Raw genomic sequence first — 21,477 nt, forward strand, 5'->3', positions numbered from 1 at the left:
GGTCGTTCTTATTAGTGCTCTTATGTGCTCATCTTTCACATATCATCAATAGAACTGATTTGACGAAATTTGATCAAGCTCCGACGACGGATTCTACATTCATGTTCAAGCAGCAAAGTAGATTGACTGACTGCCTTGACTGAATTCCTAGTAGTTAATTTACTACTTTGCTGCCTAGTAAAACGAATAACTATTTCCCAAACCTTTCAGGATTTTCATATTATCATCAATTATTAGTGATATATTTTTTTATATATATTCATGAATATATTATGCAACTGACAAAGTAAAGTTCACTAAATAAACTTCCTCTGTAAATATACCTATATGTAGATTACAAGAATAATATATTTTTTTCTGAAGTGAAGTCACTAGCCGCCACTGTTGTCTTTCTACAAGTTTCAAAACCACCTCAATCCTTTTGTCCCACTCGGCAAATAATAATTCATCATGTCCAAAACCACATGTTATTAATGGCGTTTTCTCTTCCGTTTTTCCAGGCATCCAGGGGACAATCCGTTCTACAGCAATATCGACAGTATGCCGGATATCAGGCCCAGGAGGAAGTCTATTCCACTCGTATCGGACTTGGTAGGTAGCATTATTTATCATTGTACAGCGTTCTGCGTGTCATCGATATAAAACCCATTAGTGTAGGGATGAGAATCTGTATGTAAGGAGAGTTCGTAAGATGTTTTGCGGAGTGTAGGGGGCATCGGAGGAACTATATATTACCTAAACGGTCCCTGACTACGCCTTAAGCTTCGGTTATTAGTTACCGTATAACTGGTTTATTTTCTCATCACAACATTTCTCGTTGTGAGGCTCACCTATGTTTCTTTGGAGAAACGGACTCTAAAATATTTTATCTCTTTATTAAGTGATTGACATTATATTATTACTGTTTTTTTTTGTCATTTGAAATTTTGTTGTTGAATTAACCAGGCAAAAAAAGGTTTGGTCGTGCAAAGAAGACAAAAGAGTCCTTATAAAGTGTTTTTCAATAGAAAAGATACAATTGGAATCAGTTACAAAGACAACACTGCGTGTTATTCTTCTACAATTTTATGTGATTTGTGTTCAATGGTTTATGCCCTTTAATGATGTACAGATGCACCCTTCAAGAAAGTTTAGAAATTGTTGAATTGCTTAATGTGGTGTGCGGCGCGTGGTTACTTAACGAGACGTGTTGATCATCTGACGGTTGGGACCAGAGAGAGCGTAGGACTCTCTCAGTCTCTCCTACTAGGGGTGTAATTGTTGAGACAGGGGGGAGGGGGTTTGCCAGGCTGCCATGTTGAGCACAGTGGCGCCACATCTAATAATCATGTTTGACCACGTTATAAATTCTATACACCGTGGCTTGACTGTACAAAGAAGCACTGGTCGAAGAAATGCTCTGTATAAAAAGTTAATTTGTTCATGTTTAGATAATGTGCCTGCTCGCTCAGGTTTTCTTTCCTTTCAAGATGAGGTGTTTTTTGTTTTTCTATATCATTTAGATTTGTTTATCTTTGAGTCTCTTTTTGTTGTTGAGTAAATGAAACAATAATTTTCCACACAAGGCAGATCCAGTGGCTTGCCAATGGATGTGCCTTCGAGAAAGGTATATATTTTTTGTTCAAATTTTTTTTGACATTTTGAGAGTTAAAAAACTCTTGTTATTTCAATAAAGTACCTAATATTGAACAGATAGTGAGAAATTTTGTATTTGAGTCAAATAAACATTTTAATTATTATTATTCTAAGAATTTTTAAACGTTGTTGAAACGTGTGTCTTTCCATGATTAAAAAGCATAATCTTTCGAACACAAATGATAAAAATGTCAAGAACTATCAAACAGTGTTGCCATTTTAAATTGTATAATTCCTAATGGAAAACCGCTTAGATACAAGAACCTATTTCAGATAAATACCTCTTAATGTGTTCCAAATAGTTTTGCGACCATTAATCTCCCTTTAAGTTCAGCCAGGAGCAAACTAATTACGTAAATTCATATCCATCTGGGAATTGCACTGTTCGTGGTTGATTTGAACTTCTGCTGAGTGTTCAATCGATTAGTTCGAATCACGAGAGTATATAAGTATATTATTCAATTATTTCAGTTTTTTTCCAAACAACCATGGTATTATTATGGAATTGAGAAGTATATTGTTCCTCCTAGTTGAAATTATCAAAAAAAAAAACAATTTTCTTGGTTTATCGGATTGTGACAGGACTTAATTAGTTGTTTATCCAAGGAAGTACATATCAAATAAAAATTTGATGTGTGTAAAAAGTTTATTTTGACTTTATCCCAATATAAAATAATCATTCAGATCAATTAAAAAAATTGACGTATGAATTTAGTTTATTCGATTACATGAGTTGTTTTGGGAACGCACAATCGGAATCTGAGGTTTTTCACAAAAAAAAACATGGAAAAAAATTACAATAATAGTTAAAAAAAAGGATTTTTTTGGCGTATTTTTTGCATATAACTAGGAGAACATTAATTTTTCGTGAATTACTTTTCTTTAAAAGAAAATAATAATGAGTACTCTTTGGTATAAATACTACGACAGTATCATTTCCTCAATATTTTCATTGAAATCAATACAAAGAAATGAACTAAAATTCAAAAAGGGATTATGAAAATGGTTTATTCTAAACTTATGATGGCTTATAGTTTTAACCCATTCGTATTGGAAGAAAGAATTATTGAGTAGAAGACATGCTATTTATAATAAATTGAAGTTTTGGAATGGAAAAAAGTGGGTTTTTGTAGAGACAGGTAAAATACGCCAATTTTCAACCATCGTTTGAGCTAGAACGGTTCATCGAACAAAAACCTGAATAAAGGATTTGGTAGGGAATTTTTTTCACTTTTGCTCATTGGAGAGGACATTTCATATTTTCCAAGTTATATGGAATAAACTGCAAAAAAATTAATTTTTTTTCTTTTTTTTTGCATTTTTTTTTAATGTTCTATCAAGGAAGTTCGGTGGAAAACATCAAATTCGGATTCAGCAACTTGAATAACTACCACAAGAAGTATTTTTTGCAGAGACCGATAAAATGTGATAATTTTCTACTATTGTTTGAGCGAGAACGGTTTATTGGACGAAAAAAATTTAATGGAAGTAATTTGTAGGGAATTTAATTTTCTTGGTTTTTGTAGGTTTTGTTGGGAAAGTCGTTCACGAAAAATTGATATTTTCTCGAGTAATATGCAAGAAAAAAACGACAAAACCGATGTTTTTTATCTTTTCTTCCATTTTTTGTTCGTTCCAAAAAATATGTGAAATCGAAGAATTCAGGGAAATTCCAAAAGTTTTTTTGTGGAAAAAAAATATAAAGACTGAACTGAGAGTATGCTAAAAGTTGTAAAAAATAAATTGGGATAAAATCACAATAAACTTTCTTCAATTCAACCAATGGAAGAGAATGATTTAAGTTTTCGATGGATCAACTCCTGATAGGCTGCCAAAATTTATTCAACATTCAGTAGGACTTCGTTATTTCCGAATCGGAAACTGGAGACGATCCTGAAATTCTCAGAACTAGACGCGCTGCTTCATAAACTGTTTCATCCTCTGAATCTCATCTTCAAGAGTAACTTTGGCCATTGTGAAAAGTTCCAAAAGTTCGAAGAAGGATTCTGGTATGAAAAGTATCGTTCTGAAAGTAACTCCAAAGAGCCTATCAGGAGTTTGATCCTAGGAGTTAATTGATATGCCATCTCTTTCCTCTTATTCCGAACGGAAAATTGGCAACCACAAATGTTAAAATCCCATTGAGTCCAACTGATTTGGGTTGTTATCAAAAAATTTGTAGCAAAAGCTGATTATTCCACCTAATTTATATTGATAAAATGGTAACGAACAGATCAGTTAGGCTCAGTTTAGGAACATGTTTTCAATGTGCCATTTATCATCATGACTATTGTATCATATCATTCGTTAAATGTTTCCTCTGTCTCCATACCTAACTTCCTTCCTGTGTTATTCGACCTTCTAAGCAAGTGGTTTCCTATTCAGGATCGGCTTAACCTTTAGTGTCTTCTCGAATTCCGCAATAGCATACATATATGTGTATAAACGAGATGAGATCATGAAAACTATTGAAAAGTCGAACTTGCAGATTGGTCGAAAGTATACAGGGTCTTTCACTATAAGATCTGTGAAAAAAAGTGTGATCGGATTTCTTACCTTTTCAATTATAAGCGATAAATTAAATATGGTTTTCTCAGCAAGAATTTTTTTGGTTATATACTATTTTCGTTATTATCGGAATGTTCATTGATTTGCATCATAAGTCTTTTGAATAATTCCCACGCAAATATCTGGTGAATGTAAGAACTGGATATTTTTTTTGGATTTTTTGATTTCACTTATTCAAAATGAGTTAAAAAATACACACCACATCAGGGAACGGATAATATCTCAAAAAAATTTGTAGTTTTTTCTTCACCCCTTGGGTCAATTCAAACAATCATTTAGATTTCAGCGTTGATGCCTCAGGAATTCAACTGCAAGTGCCGTCCTCAGATACTCAGATACTTTTTGTTATGTACAGGGGTGAAAAAAAAAGTGAAAAGTAAGCTTTCATTCCGAACACCCTGAGGAGTTATTCGTTGAAAGACTAAGATGTTGACGAAAATTCTGATTTTGCTTCATCTTTTCTGGATATTTCCTCTCTTCATTTATTGAGAAATCTTAACTATGAGAAAAATTACGGATTGCACTTTGAATCATTTCAGTACACTGAAAAAAAATGGTCATTGCATTAAATAATAGGAATCATCAACTTGATTTCATAGATGCAATACACTTCCTCAACAATATAATGACATTTCATTTTCTCCAAAGTATACACCTATTCATTGATGTAATGAATCCCAACATCAATATCAGGATTCTGAAATTAATGTTGAGCTTCCCTTGTTCCTATAAAATATTCATTGTATAAAATAATTTTGTTCATCAGATGTATACCTAAGATCTCACATAAAAACTTCGAACAATTTCAATAAATAGTAATAATGAACCAAACATTGTAACAATGAATATTTCATGGGTTAAATGGAAGTTGTTCCTTGATTCAATCAAAAAAATTCATCAATATGTACAACTTTTCTTGGAACTGATGTTCCTCTCAATCGGTTAAAAATAATCATCAATACAATTAACTTTTTTTTTGGAATTTATGTACTTTTTTGTTTCAATGTATCAATTTTAATTGACCAGAGCTTTGTGATTCAAGACATAGATTTTCCATTGTAGGAAAGAACTATATGAAATGCTGTGATTTATCTCATCTCGGAATGAAGATAACGCAATGAATAAGAAAAGAAATTTTCAGAGGAAGTGACGGAATATTTGAGTGTTCGTGAATAATTATGTTTGACAACGAATCACTCCACAGGAGGTTCTGAATAAAACCTTACATTTCATTATTCACCCCTGTATATAACAAAGAAGGAGGTAAAAGAGGATGACATCTGAATAAATATATTATGAGGAATCAAGCTACAATTTCAAAAAATAATTGCAAAAATTGGCCGAAAGATTCAAGAGAAAATAAACTTCGTTGAGATTTTGTCTTTGCTTCTATTTTTGCCATTGTGTATAGTTAACCAAATTCATCAATCGTCATTATCAATGTTTTCTTCACTGATGCTGCGAGAATGTTCCACTTTTTCCAAAAAAAAAAAACTAATTGATAAATCACAAGTTGAAAATGATCATTTAAAGGACTATTGATTGTTTTTTTCATATTGGGTAACTCCTTGAGAAAATAGTGCATATATTCAATTATTATTATTGTTCCAAAGGCAGGCACTCATATTGTTATCCGTTATTCTCAAGTGATCTCAAATATTGGAATTTTTTTATTTTTACATTAGCATTTACTTGGAAACACAGAGTTGTATCAATAAAGTATCTCCACTTTTTAACGTAGAATCTTCTGGTCTGAAAGAAGAGGAGGCAGCTACTGAAAGCTTTCAACGAGTTTGCAAAATGAGAAAGCTGATGATCCTAAAATTTTTCACATGATCACCTCCGATAGCAAAATTGATTTGAGATGCTGTATAAAGCATCTCAAATCAATTTTGCTATCGGAGAAAATCAATTTTGCTATTGGAGGTGATCATGTGAAAAATTTTTGGATTTTAATTTACCTATAGGTAAATTACAAAATAACCGAAAGTTATGATAACTCATAAAAAGCAGTTATTTTTCATATTTCAACATTGTTATTACATATAGAAAGTTCCATATAGAGTAACAAAGTTAATAATGCTGAGAAAATCATAATATATTCTTCAGAAAACTGATCCCGCTGCTTTTCCACATACCTGAATATAAAAATCAAGTCGTTGTGAAAGACGCTGTACATCCCACCCTCACATTCATTCCAGCCCGATGTCTTTGTTTTGTGTGTTGAATGTGTACCTATTCTCCACTTCCACTGACTCATTTACTAATGTGTATGGTCGTTTGTTCTCTGTTTGATGGTTTGCCCTGCGCCGCTTCTACAGGTGCTCAAGGTATTTGGTCTTAACTTCCTACTAGTTTTTCCATTTCTTTCGAGAACACCATAATTTCTTACTCTGTACTTTGCTTACAGAATTGAATGGAAATTATTCATGTTCTAAAAATCTTGCATGAAATTAAGAGAACAATTTTAGTTAATTAATAAGAATCCTAAACAATTTTTCCGCATTGTTGGTGAATATATTACTTCGTTTTGAAATAGGTTGGTACAACTGAAAGTAAGTTGTTATTGACCGTTATTAACCAGAATCTCATATTTCAAACAATGAAATACGAAAGATGTCCAATTCACTGTATTTCTTGCTTTGCTTGAATAAATGACAATAAAAACTAATAACTTCCGCAATTTCGCAATATTCACAGAATATTCATATCCAGCACTCCTTCAGTCTGAAAGTTACAAAATAACCATTCAGAGAGAATCTCCCAAATTATACTGGGTGCCATTGAATACAACTCGCCTATTCAGGATACTGTTATTTTCAGCATACTGTCATAATATGCTGGTCGTCCGAACTACATCTTTGTCTTTCATCCTTTCTTCTTTTCACTACTATTATGTTTCTGAATTGAATGATAACTTGTTGTTGAACAGGAAGGATTAAATTCTATATTAAATCGTTTTGATTCGTATGACTCGTTTCCAACGATGAGGTTAGAAGCATCATAAAACGAGAAAAGTGTAAAACAGCTTCAGAAAACTTTCGATCTTGCGTATTGTCCTCTTTTTACTGCAGAAATACACTGACTATATCATTATAGAACTCTAGGCGATTCTACAAACATCTCAAGAAATAAGAGAAAGTAATAAAATATGTACAGATCTATTATTCATTGACGAGACGATTCATTCATTGGACTCTGATTAGAAAATTTTAGTCTAAGATTAATCGACACTTAGCCAGAGTTGAAAGATAGTAAAAGCTTTATAACCTGAGAAAACATAATTAAAAACTATGGTTTACATGCAGAAGTTCCTAATAATCATTTTTTCACATGAATATTTTCCATTTAGTTCCAGAAAAAGGACTGGATATGCGAAATTTGAAATATTCATCATTTATGATATTTTCAAACATAGCGAGTATCCAGTTCGTGCTTGCTTTTCTTGTAATGGATCGCTTTCAGAAGGAGATTTATTCTTGTCTTGCCCTGTTTACATACAACATGTCTATTTTGAGAGCGCTCATTCATATTTGTAATTAATTGAAAATAATTAGATGAGTTCATGTTATACACACCCTTAAGCAAAATAAGAGATGAACTGATAAACTTTTCCGGAAGGGATAGTTCAACTAGTGATGCATATTTTGATGAACATACTGAATATTATGGTTTGTTTACCCAATAGAATAGGCTTGATTCGCTATGCATTTCATAGAAACATTAGTTTTAAACACTTTATTCGTTTGATAATAATTATGGGTAGTAGAAGATTTGAAGTACCTACTTTATTTAACGGGTTGATGACGTGCTTTCATGATTAAGACATATTTTCCTATCAAATAATCTATAAATACATTCATTTTACTCGAATCTGCTCATAAAAGATACTATATTTCAATAAAAGATTGAATTCATCAGAGAAAATTATGGAAATTTTCAATAACCTATTCCTTCTATTTTTTTATGTGCCAATCAAAGCTCCAGAGACTTTCTCTAGGGTAATTGATTTTTTCTCGAAAACTATTATAGGACCTTATCTTGAATATTGAGACATAATTTGGAGGTATATAGATTCGTCAAATCTTTCTCGGATCATTGGATTTACAATGATCTTGGAAAATACACCATTCTTCCAGTCGTTCAACATATCAAGTGTGGTAAAAAGAAATCCATTATTTTTCCAATAGATGGCTTTAGCTATCTGTATCAGACTTTTTAAGAGTCCGATCGGGTTCTACTATTTAGCATTAGGAAGATGATTATTCGTACTACAGAATCTTCTTTGACAGTTTTGTGATTAGTTCTCTAGTTTGTCCGTCATGACGGTCAAAGAGAAAGCGAAGAGAAAATACGCTATATTTCACAATTTTTCTTCGATAAAGGCAAAAATGCAAGCCAGGTATTTGAAAATGTGGAATAGTGTTTATGCTCCTGATACTGTAACAGCCAATTATGCGCAATTTTGGTTCCGATTATTCCGTTCCGGCAATTGTCTAAAATGTCGATGAAATCACAGACATTATCGAGTCTGATCGTCATGTGCACACTGTTTTGATTGCCCAAGAGCTAAATATTGCACAAAAAATCTTTTGGAACCATTTGCATAAGGCTGGTGTGAAGAAGAAGCTCGATGTTGGGTACCACAGGAAACAATCGCCCAGAAGAGGCCAGCTTTGGCCAATAGGAGAAAAAATTGTGATCCCACGGGACAACATATATCGATAGTGACTCGCCAGAAGCTCCGAGAGCTTGGTTGAGAGGTTCTTATGCATCCACCTTCTAGTCCTGGCCTAGTCAAATGCCTATTTCCCTGTCCATGACCAACAATTTTGCTTGTGAAAAATTTGCTTCAACGGAGTCTTGTGGAAATCGACTATCTCAGTTTATTACCATAAAGGACGAGAGCTTCTATGAGGGGGGCATAACTAATAACACTACACCGATACGGGGAGACAGAGTTTTTGCTGAGGTTTTTATCTGTTCTCTTGTATCATACGTTGAAATGTATGATGCCCCGTTACATTTCCTCTGCTAATACTGAGATTCATCGACACATATGCTTGATTGTTTGAAATTAATATTTTGTATTGCTCTTTCTCAAAAGAATATATAACTAATAACCTTCAAAATAGCAACGAGTCATTGAAGAGAACGGTGCATATCTGGCCTAAATCGTATCATTCTAACTATGTTATTGAAGTTTTGTGTTTCATGCAAAAATAATGGATTTCTTCTTACTACACCCTAATGACACATTTTACCCAGCGTATCCAGTATCCAACTGGACGCCTCTTCAGTTGACACTTCTTTTCTTGTGCACTAGATACAGAGGAACAAGTGCTGACGATCATTATAAATATCTGTTTTATGCAAGACAGTCCGTACATGCTTTTATGTACCTGTGTCGATTTGGTTCGCACAAAATCCCAGTTTGATAAATGTCTCAACCTTGTAAACTGGTCATTAGAAGATTTGGAATAATCTATAAAATGTCCTCATTGACGAAAATAAGTTGAGACAAATGAGTATGTAAAAAATCCATTCGACTCAAACCTCAAGATGCATGTTCCTAACATGTGGTATGAAAACAATGCAGGCATTTTGCTTTCCAATTTCAAATAGACTTTTTCTCACCTATACCAGTAGATATCTTAGAATTTGGCATGATTCCTCGTAGCTATTTCAACTCTCACCACAACATCTAAAATACCCATCGCAAAAGCAACAGGTAAGGCTCACTGGTGCCGAAATGATAGCTTCAGCAAATATACACTCAATCGACATAATGGAAGGTTACAGGAAAACTATCCTTAGAATAGTGCATCGCTAGAATTATCGACGACTTGAATACAGAAATTGTTTCAAATTATTGGTTGTTCATGCAAGTTCCACTTCCTCGGAAATCATGGAAGTATTTTCTTATTATTATCGATAGTGTATAATTTCATTTTGGTTCTTAAAATTACTGAAATGCTTTGTTGAGATTCTGGAAAGTTTTTGTTTCATACTGACTTGCATTCTAAAAGTGTTATATTGAAGGATATTTCAAATTATAGTCGATATTTCACTGCTGTCTTCTCAACTTTTAATAGAAATAACAAATTTCATTTTCACCTCAAAGTACCAGGTTTCCTTTCAATTTTTGACCATTTCAACAACATGAACAGTTTATCAACACGTAAAAAGAAATGAGTGTTATTTTTATTGATCAAAATTCGAATGAACAAATGAAACCAGATATTCCTCGTAAAATAAAGGGAAAAGTTCCATCATTTATTTTAGGAACAAAGCATTTCGAAGGGTCGAAACATGCCGTTGAATATCCTCTGAATATTACGTGATGCTCATATAATAGGCCATTTCACATCTGTTACAGTTCCAAAAGTCTCCTTAATATTTCATAAAATGAATTTTCCAGGACCAAAACACTTTTCGTTCCCACGAATGAATTTTCACATAATTGAAATATTGTGTTAACAACCAAAATACTACAATTCAAACACTGAGAATTCGTAGATATTATAGGTTTTTTCGCTTTGAATTCGCTTTGTAATACATAGAAGTAGATCTTGCAACCTTTCATAGACGATTTATCATAACTGTGTTTTAAATAGAATTTGATGATAATCTATTATGCAGACCATGGCTGCCACTAAGAGAAATGCCGGATTGACTTCAGCCGTTCCTAGAGCTACCCTCAACGACGAGGAGTTGGTGAGTTAATAGTTTCACATATTTCAATTTTACATTATATATTACAACATTTGATTGACTCAAAGTATAAAATTCACATATGTCGTCATTGAGTATTATTCATCTGTTGACTTCTTCGAGATCCATTTAGTATTGAATGTTTCAATGGAAATCATACGGGATTATTCATACCAAATATACAGGGTGTCCGGTGACCAGTGGCACAAAACTCAGGTAAAGATAGAAGACATCTTTGTGAGTAGGGAATTGATAGTCATTTCTCCACAACGGTAATAGAATATTACTTTTTTCATTTCGAAATTGATCACAATTATATGTTAGTATTGCATTCGTAAAAGCATTTTGACTGTTATTATGAAATGAATATAATAAAATTATTTGTATAACTTAGAGAATAAAATCTATAATCGTCATATCAATTTCAGTTTTCAAAACGTCATATTCATTACTGAATCACCTCAATTAGGATTCAAACAAATAAAATGAATGCATCAAGCGAATCAGTTCTGGAATTTCAAAATACTCTACCTGAAATTATTGAATTTGCTCATGTAAAAACCGAAAGTATAACAACTATGTCGGAAATCAAAGAATATATATATGGAAAGTATACTGATTTGATGGGTTGGATGTTTCTGGTATATTTTCATGATTAATCATCAATGAAATGAAAGCATACATTGAAAATTCAATGCGAAATCGGATGAACATAGCAAATATGTTGATCTCTTCAAGCTCTGTGTTGGATAATCCCCAACCTCATATACTACGCATACAAACATAATGAGTTTCGACGCTTGAAATATATTTTTGAATTCATATTGTTATCCCCTAATGAGAACGTTTTCTCTTTTTTTAAATTTCAATAGTCGTGGATAAAATATAGTCTGGTATTCGACTAGAACAATAATCCTTTTGGGAGTATATAATGTTTTCGAAAATTTGGAGGAATTTGAAAACGGCTCTTACTTTCAGACAATCCATATCAGTAATTTCTGATATGAGTGTCAACATATAAGAGTATTGACTCTGTGAAAGAGCATTCTTTACGGAAGTTGTTTATTCTCATCTTGAAGATGTTTATTTCCATAGTTCGTCGAAAAGCATGAGTGGTTTAGAGAATTTAATTAAACAAAGAAGCAATTTAAGAGCACTTTTTTTGAAAGAAAATTGACTCTGTTCATTTAACGTAATTCAATCCAACTAAAAAATTGAAAATAAGCATATTAAATAATTGAACTGTTTGAATATAAAGTTGATAGCTCTGTGGATATTTCCAGCATTGAGATCGTTTCAGTTCACGTCCATTTCCAAATGTAAAATTTTTACCCTTATCAACCCCTTGCTACCTAGTCAGATGTAAAGTAAAATTGACACAGGATGCTTTCAAAGGTCATATCGATGTTTATCCAGCTTTATCAACAACCGAAAACATTTTCCAATGTCTCTTTTACGGGTGAAGTCCAATATTTACCGTTCGCCGATGAAGCGCGTTCTGAATCGAAATCAACATGGAAATAAGGAACCTACCGACCAAACCTTGCGGTTTATCGATCTGCAAATGTTAGGTTATTACGCTTGACAGGCCACAATTATGCTCATTTCATTGAGCGTGCATTTTCCTAATTGTGTTTGTACAGAATTCGGAAAAAATGTCGGACTGTGTCATTATCCATTCACATTGTTAGTTTTCGATTGATTGATGTGGGGCAACTGGACTAAGGCGTTTTGTGTATGTGTTATTTAGATTTTTCAGCGGAAGAAAAAAGTCTGAAGACTAAATTGAAGTTACTAGAGATTTCAATCGAAAAAAATCTAAGAAAGAATCAAACAATGGTCAACATGACATTTCAAATTTGCTTTGGGTTGAGTGTCCTTGAACTGTTACTGACGAGAGAACACAGCGAAATACAAAAAAAAGGAAAATAAAACAGATATAGGCAATTCTGTAATTTATTTTGACGCCAATTAAGAAATATGATATGTTCGTAATCGATTTTCTTTCTAACAACGAGTTCATCGACGTTGGTCACTTGGATTCAGGTAGTTTTCGGTATCTAGCCGTATCAAATTCAGAACAGATGTTAAAATATTCGATCTTCTCGTTGTTGGAGATACGTTTTTACTGCTGGTTGTTGAAAGCTCGAAGGAGATATGGTCGATATTCGGAGACTGAACTGAATAAATTTCTGGCCCTGAAATGCCAGGTTTTATGAGCATCCAGGCCGTTTTCGTCTTCACCATTAGCATAGCCTCCATTAAGAGAAAGGGTGAGATCTTACTATTTCATCGGTTCCATTCCGAATGTTTGCACAACGATCTTATGTTGCTAAAACAAATTTCCTCAAGGCTGGTTGGAACTGAGCAAGGTTTCCTTCAGACATCAAATGAAAAGGTTTTTGACAAAAAATGTATTCTATTCCATTGAAGAATTTTTAGATTATAAATTTCAGATTTTGAATTTTATAATGCAGTTCACTTATTATCGGTAAGCCAGTTGCCATTGTGGTTTTTTATTGTGGTTTTTTTATTTGAAGTTTTTATTGTGACTTATTATTGAAGTTTTTAATGTGACTTATTATTATTATGTATTGGATATTTATTGTATCAATTTTTTTAAATATTGACGCACCTTGTAAATTATTGAAGGTTAATTTTATTTATTTGTGATGTTTTAAGAGCAAATAAATTCTATTTCTATTTCTATGGTGTATTGCGCCCTCCACTAGAGCCATTAGTCGTCGTAGTCTACAGCTCGCCCTATAGTTCCAGAGATTCCAATGAACTCCAATATCTAGGATAGCATCAAGAAGGTTACTTCCTCACTTCTATAAGTCTCTTGTCCAAAGTATTTTTTTGCGTTGACCAGCAATAACGAGCCATTTAGTCACCAGATTCTTCGTCCTCCTCGCAAAGTCGGCACTCGTCGTTTTTTGATAGACTTATTCTTGCGCGTGAGGTGCTTCCTGAGGCGCCAATGCCCTACATCAATTCCCTCAAGGAGATGTAGCAAATTCTTGCTAAGATCTGATGAAACGAATACATGAAAATCATTACTAGAGTGTGTCTAATACAGAGTGCCGAGAAGGTGAAACATTTCACGACTTCCACTAAAAATTATACTAATGGTACGATAGTCTCCAAAGAAAACTTTAGGATTGACTCCGTTCAAAATTTTCGATTCTTGATGCAGCCAGTAGGTAAAAACTCCTATGGGGGATTCCCAAACATAAAAGTTGAATGCCTCAGACTACCCGATTCATCTTCTTGTTACGGGCTACTGCTTTCGGAGCTCTACATCTAGATAATCTTTGCTGGCCGATATAGGTCTCATGTAAGAGTTATGAATGGCATGGTGGCACTCACAGAGTATCGCAGATATCTTCTACGTAACTTGTTCCTTGAACCATTGAGTATAATTGGCTAATTCTAATTGAGCCATTACATATTCCCCCCTCAAGAATCTTTCCGATAAGACTTTTATTGGTAAAATGAATAGTGGTGTTAGATTAATTGAATAATAAGATATATTGAATTGTAAGTATACAACATACGAAAAAAAGTGAGTCGTTTCTTCAAATAATGTTATTATTCCATAACCACGAATAGACAACCGATTTAATACTTACCAATCACACAAGCAACAAAATATTGAATGATTTCCAGGCTGACTCGACATGTAACAAAAACGATGAAACAAATAATCCATTAAACTAGTCATAACCAGTTTCTGATCTGTCGAAATGGGATAGATGCAACATATATTGGAGCATATCTTTGTAAAGATAAATGCTATAAGAAGGGTTCATGCTTCGACGTTCAGGAACTACTACCGGAACCAATAAGATAGTGTGTGATGAGGTGAAAACTTCGAAGTAGATCCTAAGATCCTAGATATTTAGCATAACCATTTACTTTGTTCCAATTCATACCACCCTTTGTTATAGTTATTAACGCTAGAAGAGTAGGAAGTAAAGAAAAATCACGAGGAATGAACAGTTGGTTTTATTATAACTCGAAAACGTCTGAACAGATTAGCACCAGAGAATACTTTAGAGAGGAAAAGAGAGGGGGAGGAAAAGAATGTATTAGTGCCAATGCAACACAAATCGCCTACACAAGTCTAAGTATACAGTTAATCCGACACAACAAACACATATTGTATAATTTAAATGATAAATATACCAACATAATAAAGTGACAAATAGGTCCCACACAGAGCAAGAACAATTCAAAAATAAAATAGTTCAATTCTGCATCATCTTGAAATCACAAAATTCCTCCAGTTATTAAAGAGCTTTATCCAACAAAATTGCTCACAAACTTGCTTTAGACTCAGACCCGGAAAATCTTCTCATCCAACCGGGCATCCTAATATAAAGAGAATCTGTGCAGTAAGTCTGGACTCTGCTGTGATCTCCACAGTCTGAGGTAGTCTCTTCTTATAATCGAAATGTTGAAATGAGAATAAAAGGAAAGGTTAGTATACTCAATTTCTTACTCGATTTCTTGCAACATTCTCTGTATCCAAGAACCAAGAATATCCACCAACCTGATGGCCCGTCTCGGAAATCTAAACACACAATATTTTAGCCTGAACTCAATGCATGATCAACCATCTTCAAAACTGCATCAGAGAGGGAATGGATTACCTAACACCCTCAATTCAAAAATATTCCTTTTAAGGGTGGATGTCAGTTCATCCACACAAGCCATATAAGTGAGCGTAGAATCCAAACTCAAACCAAGAAATCTAACCGAGTGCACTACATTGCCGTCCAGGCTCCGTTTTCTCAAGCTCAGAATCAGTCGCTGCGTTTTTTCATCATTTGAATTTATCTTTTCACTACTGAAAGTCAAGATGATCTATGCGTTTACTTTTCCAATTGAACCTCGTTTTCGTGAACTTTTCAAGAATACCTCCATATACATTAGTACGATTTATTATTCCAATTATGTCAAAACGCTCGGAGCTCCCAATACAACATAAATTCGAGGGTGAAACCTTCAGCCTTCTCGAGAGCCATTCCATTCAATCTCGGACAGTGGTTTTTCGATACTCTGAAAAATTCATGTTGAGCTCGGCCTCATTTCCGAACTGGAGGACTTATGGACGTTTCGCGACGGAAGTGACCAATAAAAATGTCAACGATGTCGAAGGAACGGCTTTCGAAGTGTGCTAATGCCCCATGCAAGAAACGAGTCGCCGTCTGGATAGGATTGGCCTTGTTTTCGGTAGTCCTCGGACAAATGAGTATCTCTCAACTCCACCCCGTCCTTGTATTCAATCAAGGAGGATCGAGGAAATGGCGAAAACAGTGCTTTAGCTGATTCTTCTTGTCCTTGAAGAGTATGTGTAATAATTCTTTTTGATGACATGACTATCTGAACTTATGCTTCTTCTTCTTCTTCAACCACGACAGTGGCTACTATGAAACTTATGCTTAATAAAACGATACACAAAATTTTGTTTTCGATGATTCGATAGCAACTTATTCATGAATTCAGTGCAAATTATTGGTTGCCACGCATGTGCGATGACTTTTGACTAAGCATTTCTGTTGGTATCAACAATTCAGTAATCTTCAAAGATTCAATGTAATACGTGTCACTTTATCTTTCACAGATTCTGAAAGATGATCTTTGAAAAAATTGATTTTATCTTGGCACTTCACCTCGAAGAAAAAAATGAATTTTAAATAAATGATCATTGGAAAATTTGGGGTTTGCTTGGAGTTGAAGAATATCTTCCTCAACATCAATTAAATTTCTATCCGTCAAAACGTTAGTTTTTGGAAAGTTTTGTATTGTCATCTTTTTCTAACTTGATTATATGCTGACTAGAAAAAAACCTCTACCTTCATTAGAAATCGAAGCGGAATATGCTTTTTCATCACTTCCCACAAATTCCTTATGTAAAATCAAAATAAATAATAAAATGATTTGAATCATATTTTGTTTTTCACCTACAATTCAACCATTTGCTGTTGAAAAATGATTTCTTTGGACTCACCATTTTTCCGTGTTTCAAAATTTACTCTGATGTGATAAGCTGAGAAGGCATAAAAATGTAATACGTTGAGTTTTTACCCAAGGTATGGCATATTGCTGAAATTGTCATTAAAAAATTATGTAATGAATAGAATAATATACGAGGTGTTCCATTTGAAATAATAGCGTAGTAGTCTGTTTCCAGTATATCCAGAAGTTGTAGAGTAGAGAAGGAAAGTAATTGTCTCAAACCTCAACATGCAAATTTTCAGCACAAAATAATGATTAGTTTTCCATAAATGTCTACTAGGTCATCGCAGTGAATTATCCTGTATAAGACCGCAGTGGGACCAATAATGTCTTATACAGCCGGAATACGTCCTAAGACGAAAATAATATTAGAAACAACGTAAATAATTAAATATACATATTACGAAGAATAGAAGAATAGAGGAGAATCTAATATTTCAGCAAGATAATGCTCGACCTCATGTTGCCAGAGTTAGTTTAAATCTTTTCGAAGCGACCCATGTGAATCTTTTGCCATGGCCACCCAGATCCCCCGATCTTTGGCCCATAGATCATGTTTGGGACATCATGGTTAGAAGACTTGGAAATTTACCGCAGCTCCCACGGACTTTGACAGCTCTGAGACATGAAGTACAGGTGGCTTGGGATAGTATCCCTCAAGAAGAAATTGACTATCTTATTGCATCAATGCCGAGAGGTGGTGGGAAGTGTTTAGATAATCGCGGTAGGCAAACACATTATTAACAAATTTATTGAAAGAAATTTTAAACTCTTCGTTTTTTCCTCAAAATTTCAATAATTTATTCCTCTGCTATACTATATACTATAAAAATTAATTTAAACAGCTCCTTCTGAGTGTTGCAGTTACTTTGTCCGTTAGTATATTTTCCCATCTCATTGCAGATTCTTTCTCCCAATATTCTTTTAAAATTTTTCCCAATGTATGTAGAAGTCTAATAGGCCTGTAGTTTTCTTTATTGGAATTATCTTACTTTGTCTTGAAGATGGTAATCAAATTGTTTTTTTTTTCTATTCCCTTATAACTACAGAATAATATAGGCAATTTCAGAGATAATCTTATACAATAGAATTTCGGAGGAATGACTTGGTTTCGTTTATCTCACTCGAAGATTTTTTGTGAATCTAGTATAATGGTCAAATTCGTAATATTAGTGCATATTATCTTAATTAAATCTATAAGTGTTCGATAGTAACCGAACTATATTCCATCTACGCTATCTATTGATCTTTCATTAAACCCTGGAATCAGGGAGTACATGTTTTTATACATATACAATTCACAATCCTTTCTCGTTTCAAGTAGACCAAGTTTCCTATACCTGTGGCTTTCGAACAACAAGAACTCGTTCAGTATACTCCCCGGTTGGAGCTCAGAAGTCCAGAATCGCACCTTATCTCGATACATTAACCTTATTGAGATCTGGTACGTGACACGACTAGACGATCCGTTATTCCAATCGAACGAAAACAGTTCCCCAAGGCCGCCAATACACACAATTAAGGCAGAATCAGACACGGATTTGAATATAAATTGGGATGTCAATCCGCCTTATCCCGTCCGATAATTACTTAACGTCCCATAAGACACCAAGGTTGTTTTATCGGCAAATTTATTACCGCCGGGCATGTTATCTTGGGGAAAAATATCGCTCTGGAAATCGGCGAGCTTTGGAGATAAAATTGGCTCCGCAGTATCATCTTCGAATATGTGAACTGTGTCGGTCACAAATAGTGATGAGCGATATCGTGATTTGAAAATCACGTTGTGATTCGTTACTGTGATTTTTCAATATCAGTGATTACAAACCGTGATGTGATCACGGTTCGAAATAATTTCTGATAAACCTACCTAAGGCTTTGTTGTTAGGATTTGATGAAAATCGAAGAAATTTTTGATTTGTTTTTATTTGTATCAATGATGAAGATATGCATAAATAAGTTCAAGAGTTGTAGAATAAATACCCTAATGATAAAAAGGAAGGATTATTCAATTCTGTATAAATTACAGGTTGCAAAATTTCCATCGACCTGTGTGAAGAAAGTCTAAAGTTCGCTAGTTTTGCGACTATTCCTACTTCCAAAAACACACAATCTTATTGAAGAACTAAGTATCTGGTCACTAGTCTTTTATACTATCAATATATCACAATATCACGATTCACAACTAGTTCATGATTCACTATTCACAGTATTCAGTAAGGAAAATAACTAATACCAAACGCGTATTAGAGCTAGACCGTTACAATAAGGCGCGAAGTCTCGAATCTCACATGTTATTCTTTCGGTGATATAGGAAAATCGCCCTCGTACGTCTCGCGTACTAGCGCTAGCCGACTAGGATATGATATCACAGCTCTAAACTGTGATCTCGATCACGTTGCACGTTATAGCCGAGTTACTGCGAATGCCTGTCATTTGGAGATATCAGTGATTGAATCACAGTTAGTGAAATAGTGCTCATCTCTACTTATAAATATGTGAGGAAATGCGTCGCATGAGGTGGTGTAAACATAACTTTTTTCGTTGAAATGCACCTTCAAGATCGATGTTTGAACGGAAAAAGGCGGGAAGCGGTCCTCCGCCATTTTGCAACTATTTTCGTTTTCAAGGATATTTAACAAATCTGTACGAAAACACATATGGAGAAATGGTGCTCAATGAAAGAACAAACTATTTTATATTGTCATGAATCAGTAAAACGTGATAGTTTCAATAGTTTTATATGTATACTTCGGAAATTTCAAATTTTTTAAAAACATCGTACGTTATTACAAAATCACTACAGAAATGGATTGATCAGAATGAATTAATGGTATATTATTTCATAAGGAGGAGAAGTGTCACTTTTCATGTCGAGCTTGTGTGAGGCGGTTTAACACAAGGCGAGGCGTAAAATGTCACTAGTTCCCAATAAAATAGTTTTTTTTTCAGACATTTTGAAATCCATAAAAATCTGGAGATACAACTTCGAATAATATTCATATTGAGGATCGCTATTATATAATGGGAGGATTGACCAGTTACGGTTGTCATGCTAAATCAATAATGACAGACATGAATATAATAGTTGATAGTATTCATTGCTAGGCAACACTTTTCCTTCCGGCGCGCCGGCGATGAAAAATTAGAACTTTTCGATGATCCTGTCAGTCAAAATATGACGTTGTTATTGTACGTTTGAATATATCATTATATGAATAGGAAAAAAGAGGTATTTCTGTCGTTGATTAAATGAGAAAACTGCAAATATTACACTATGGTGCATTATTTCCATTCAAAAACCGAAAAATCACTCGTCCTTACGGACTCGTGATTGTATCAATTGGTTTATTTTCGTATTTTTGCCAAATAAACAAGTTTTCGTGGAAAAAAATATTATCCATAATATATGGAGCACTCGTGGTATTACCTTTGGTAAGATTATAATTTAACATCAGTTCAGATCAATACAAATCGCTTTATCAATTGGTCACAATGTCTGTACTTCTTGAAGTTTTAGCCAGGTATCGTCTCGGACGATATGTTATGAGACGCTATGATTTGATTCTCTCACACTTCAGCATAATATTCAACCTTGAGCCAGTTACTCATAATATGTTTTCGTGCGTAATTTATGAAATTCAAATGTTAATCGAAAAGTCACGATATTCTAAACTCATAGTCACCCATATAACTTTACACCACTTTCAAATGATTAAAGATTTGTTCCATTTCCTTTATTCGATGAAATCTTTAGGGTGATGAGAACAACTCCAACATATTATCTGATTATATGCAAGTCTGTCGGAACTATCTCCTGAAATATTTCTGAAGGAGTCGAGTCATAAAACAGCTATTTTCAAGTTTATGGGTTCTGAATGACTCTAAAATGAAGTAAAGTCCTCTAGACTCGTAATTTTTCTACGGAATTCACAAGGGATTCAGAATATCCGCAACGTCTTCATTCGAGGCAAACCTGTTATATTATCCCTCTCAGCAAAATACATCGAAATATAAAAATGTGTTATCTAGATTAAGAGCGGAGACGGAATACTGATATTTTACAAAATGTTCGAGCTCATACGTGAATAGTTATTTATAATACAAGTGCAGAAGGCATTGTTATTCTTCCACGAGTTCAAAATTCAAAAACGAGCCACGAAGTGGCGAGTTTTGGAATGAACGAGTGGTAGAATGAGCCTTCTGTACGAGTATTATACATTATTTTCTCTAATTCATTGCATTTTCATTGAAATTAATGAAATATTTCCATAAATATCATTTAGTGATTTTTGCATTGAAAAATGTTGATTGGCAGAACTGATTTCTTTAAGGCAAATTGATGAATTGACAGATAAAGCCGTGGCGGAAAGTTCGGAGTACCAACATAGAATAATAAAATATAACCATGAAAACTGTGCGTTTCTGATATATTCTCGCACGATTTTGTTCTACAAGATGTGGAAGAATGAACGGAATAACCACAGAATTAGAGAAACTATGTTCTAGAATTTGACCAAAATATGCATTTTCTCG

The 21,477-nt window shown here is 33.9% G+C and overlaps 1 protein-coding gene across 7 annotated transcripts in view; it reads left to right on the forward strand.

The window, feature by feature from the left end:
* LOC123670744 (protein unc-13 homolog B) overlaps nucleotides 1–21,477 on the forward strand; it is a 637,597-nt gene that overhangs the window by 461,354 nt on the left and 154,766 nt on the right. For 5 of the 7 annotated variants that reach the window (XM_045604288.1, XM_045604284.1, XM_045604282.1 and 2 more), the window contains 3 exons: nucleotides 501–591; nucleotides 6,525–6,533; nucleotides 10,846–10,920. In XM_045604288.1, the coding sequence (XP_045460244.1) occupies nucleotides 501–591; nucleotides 6,525–6,533; nucleotides 10,846–10,920 (175 nt within the window). The remainder of the gene's footprint in view (nucleotides 1–500; nucleotides 592–6,524; nucleotides 6,534–10,845; nucleotides 10,921–21,477) is intronic. The other 2 variants (XM_045604287.1, XM_045604286.1) reach the window with 1 other exon arrangement.

Source organism: Harmonia axyridis, chromosome 1, assembly GCF_914767665.1.
Source record: "Harmonia axyridis chromosome 1, icHarAxyr1.1, whole genome shotgun sequence".
NCBI classification, from domain to species: domain Eukaryota; kingdom Metazoa; phylum Arthropoda; class Insecta; order Coleoptera; family Coccinellidae; genus Harmonia; species Harmonia axyridis.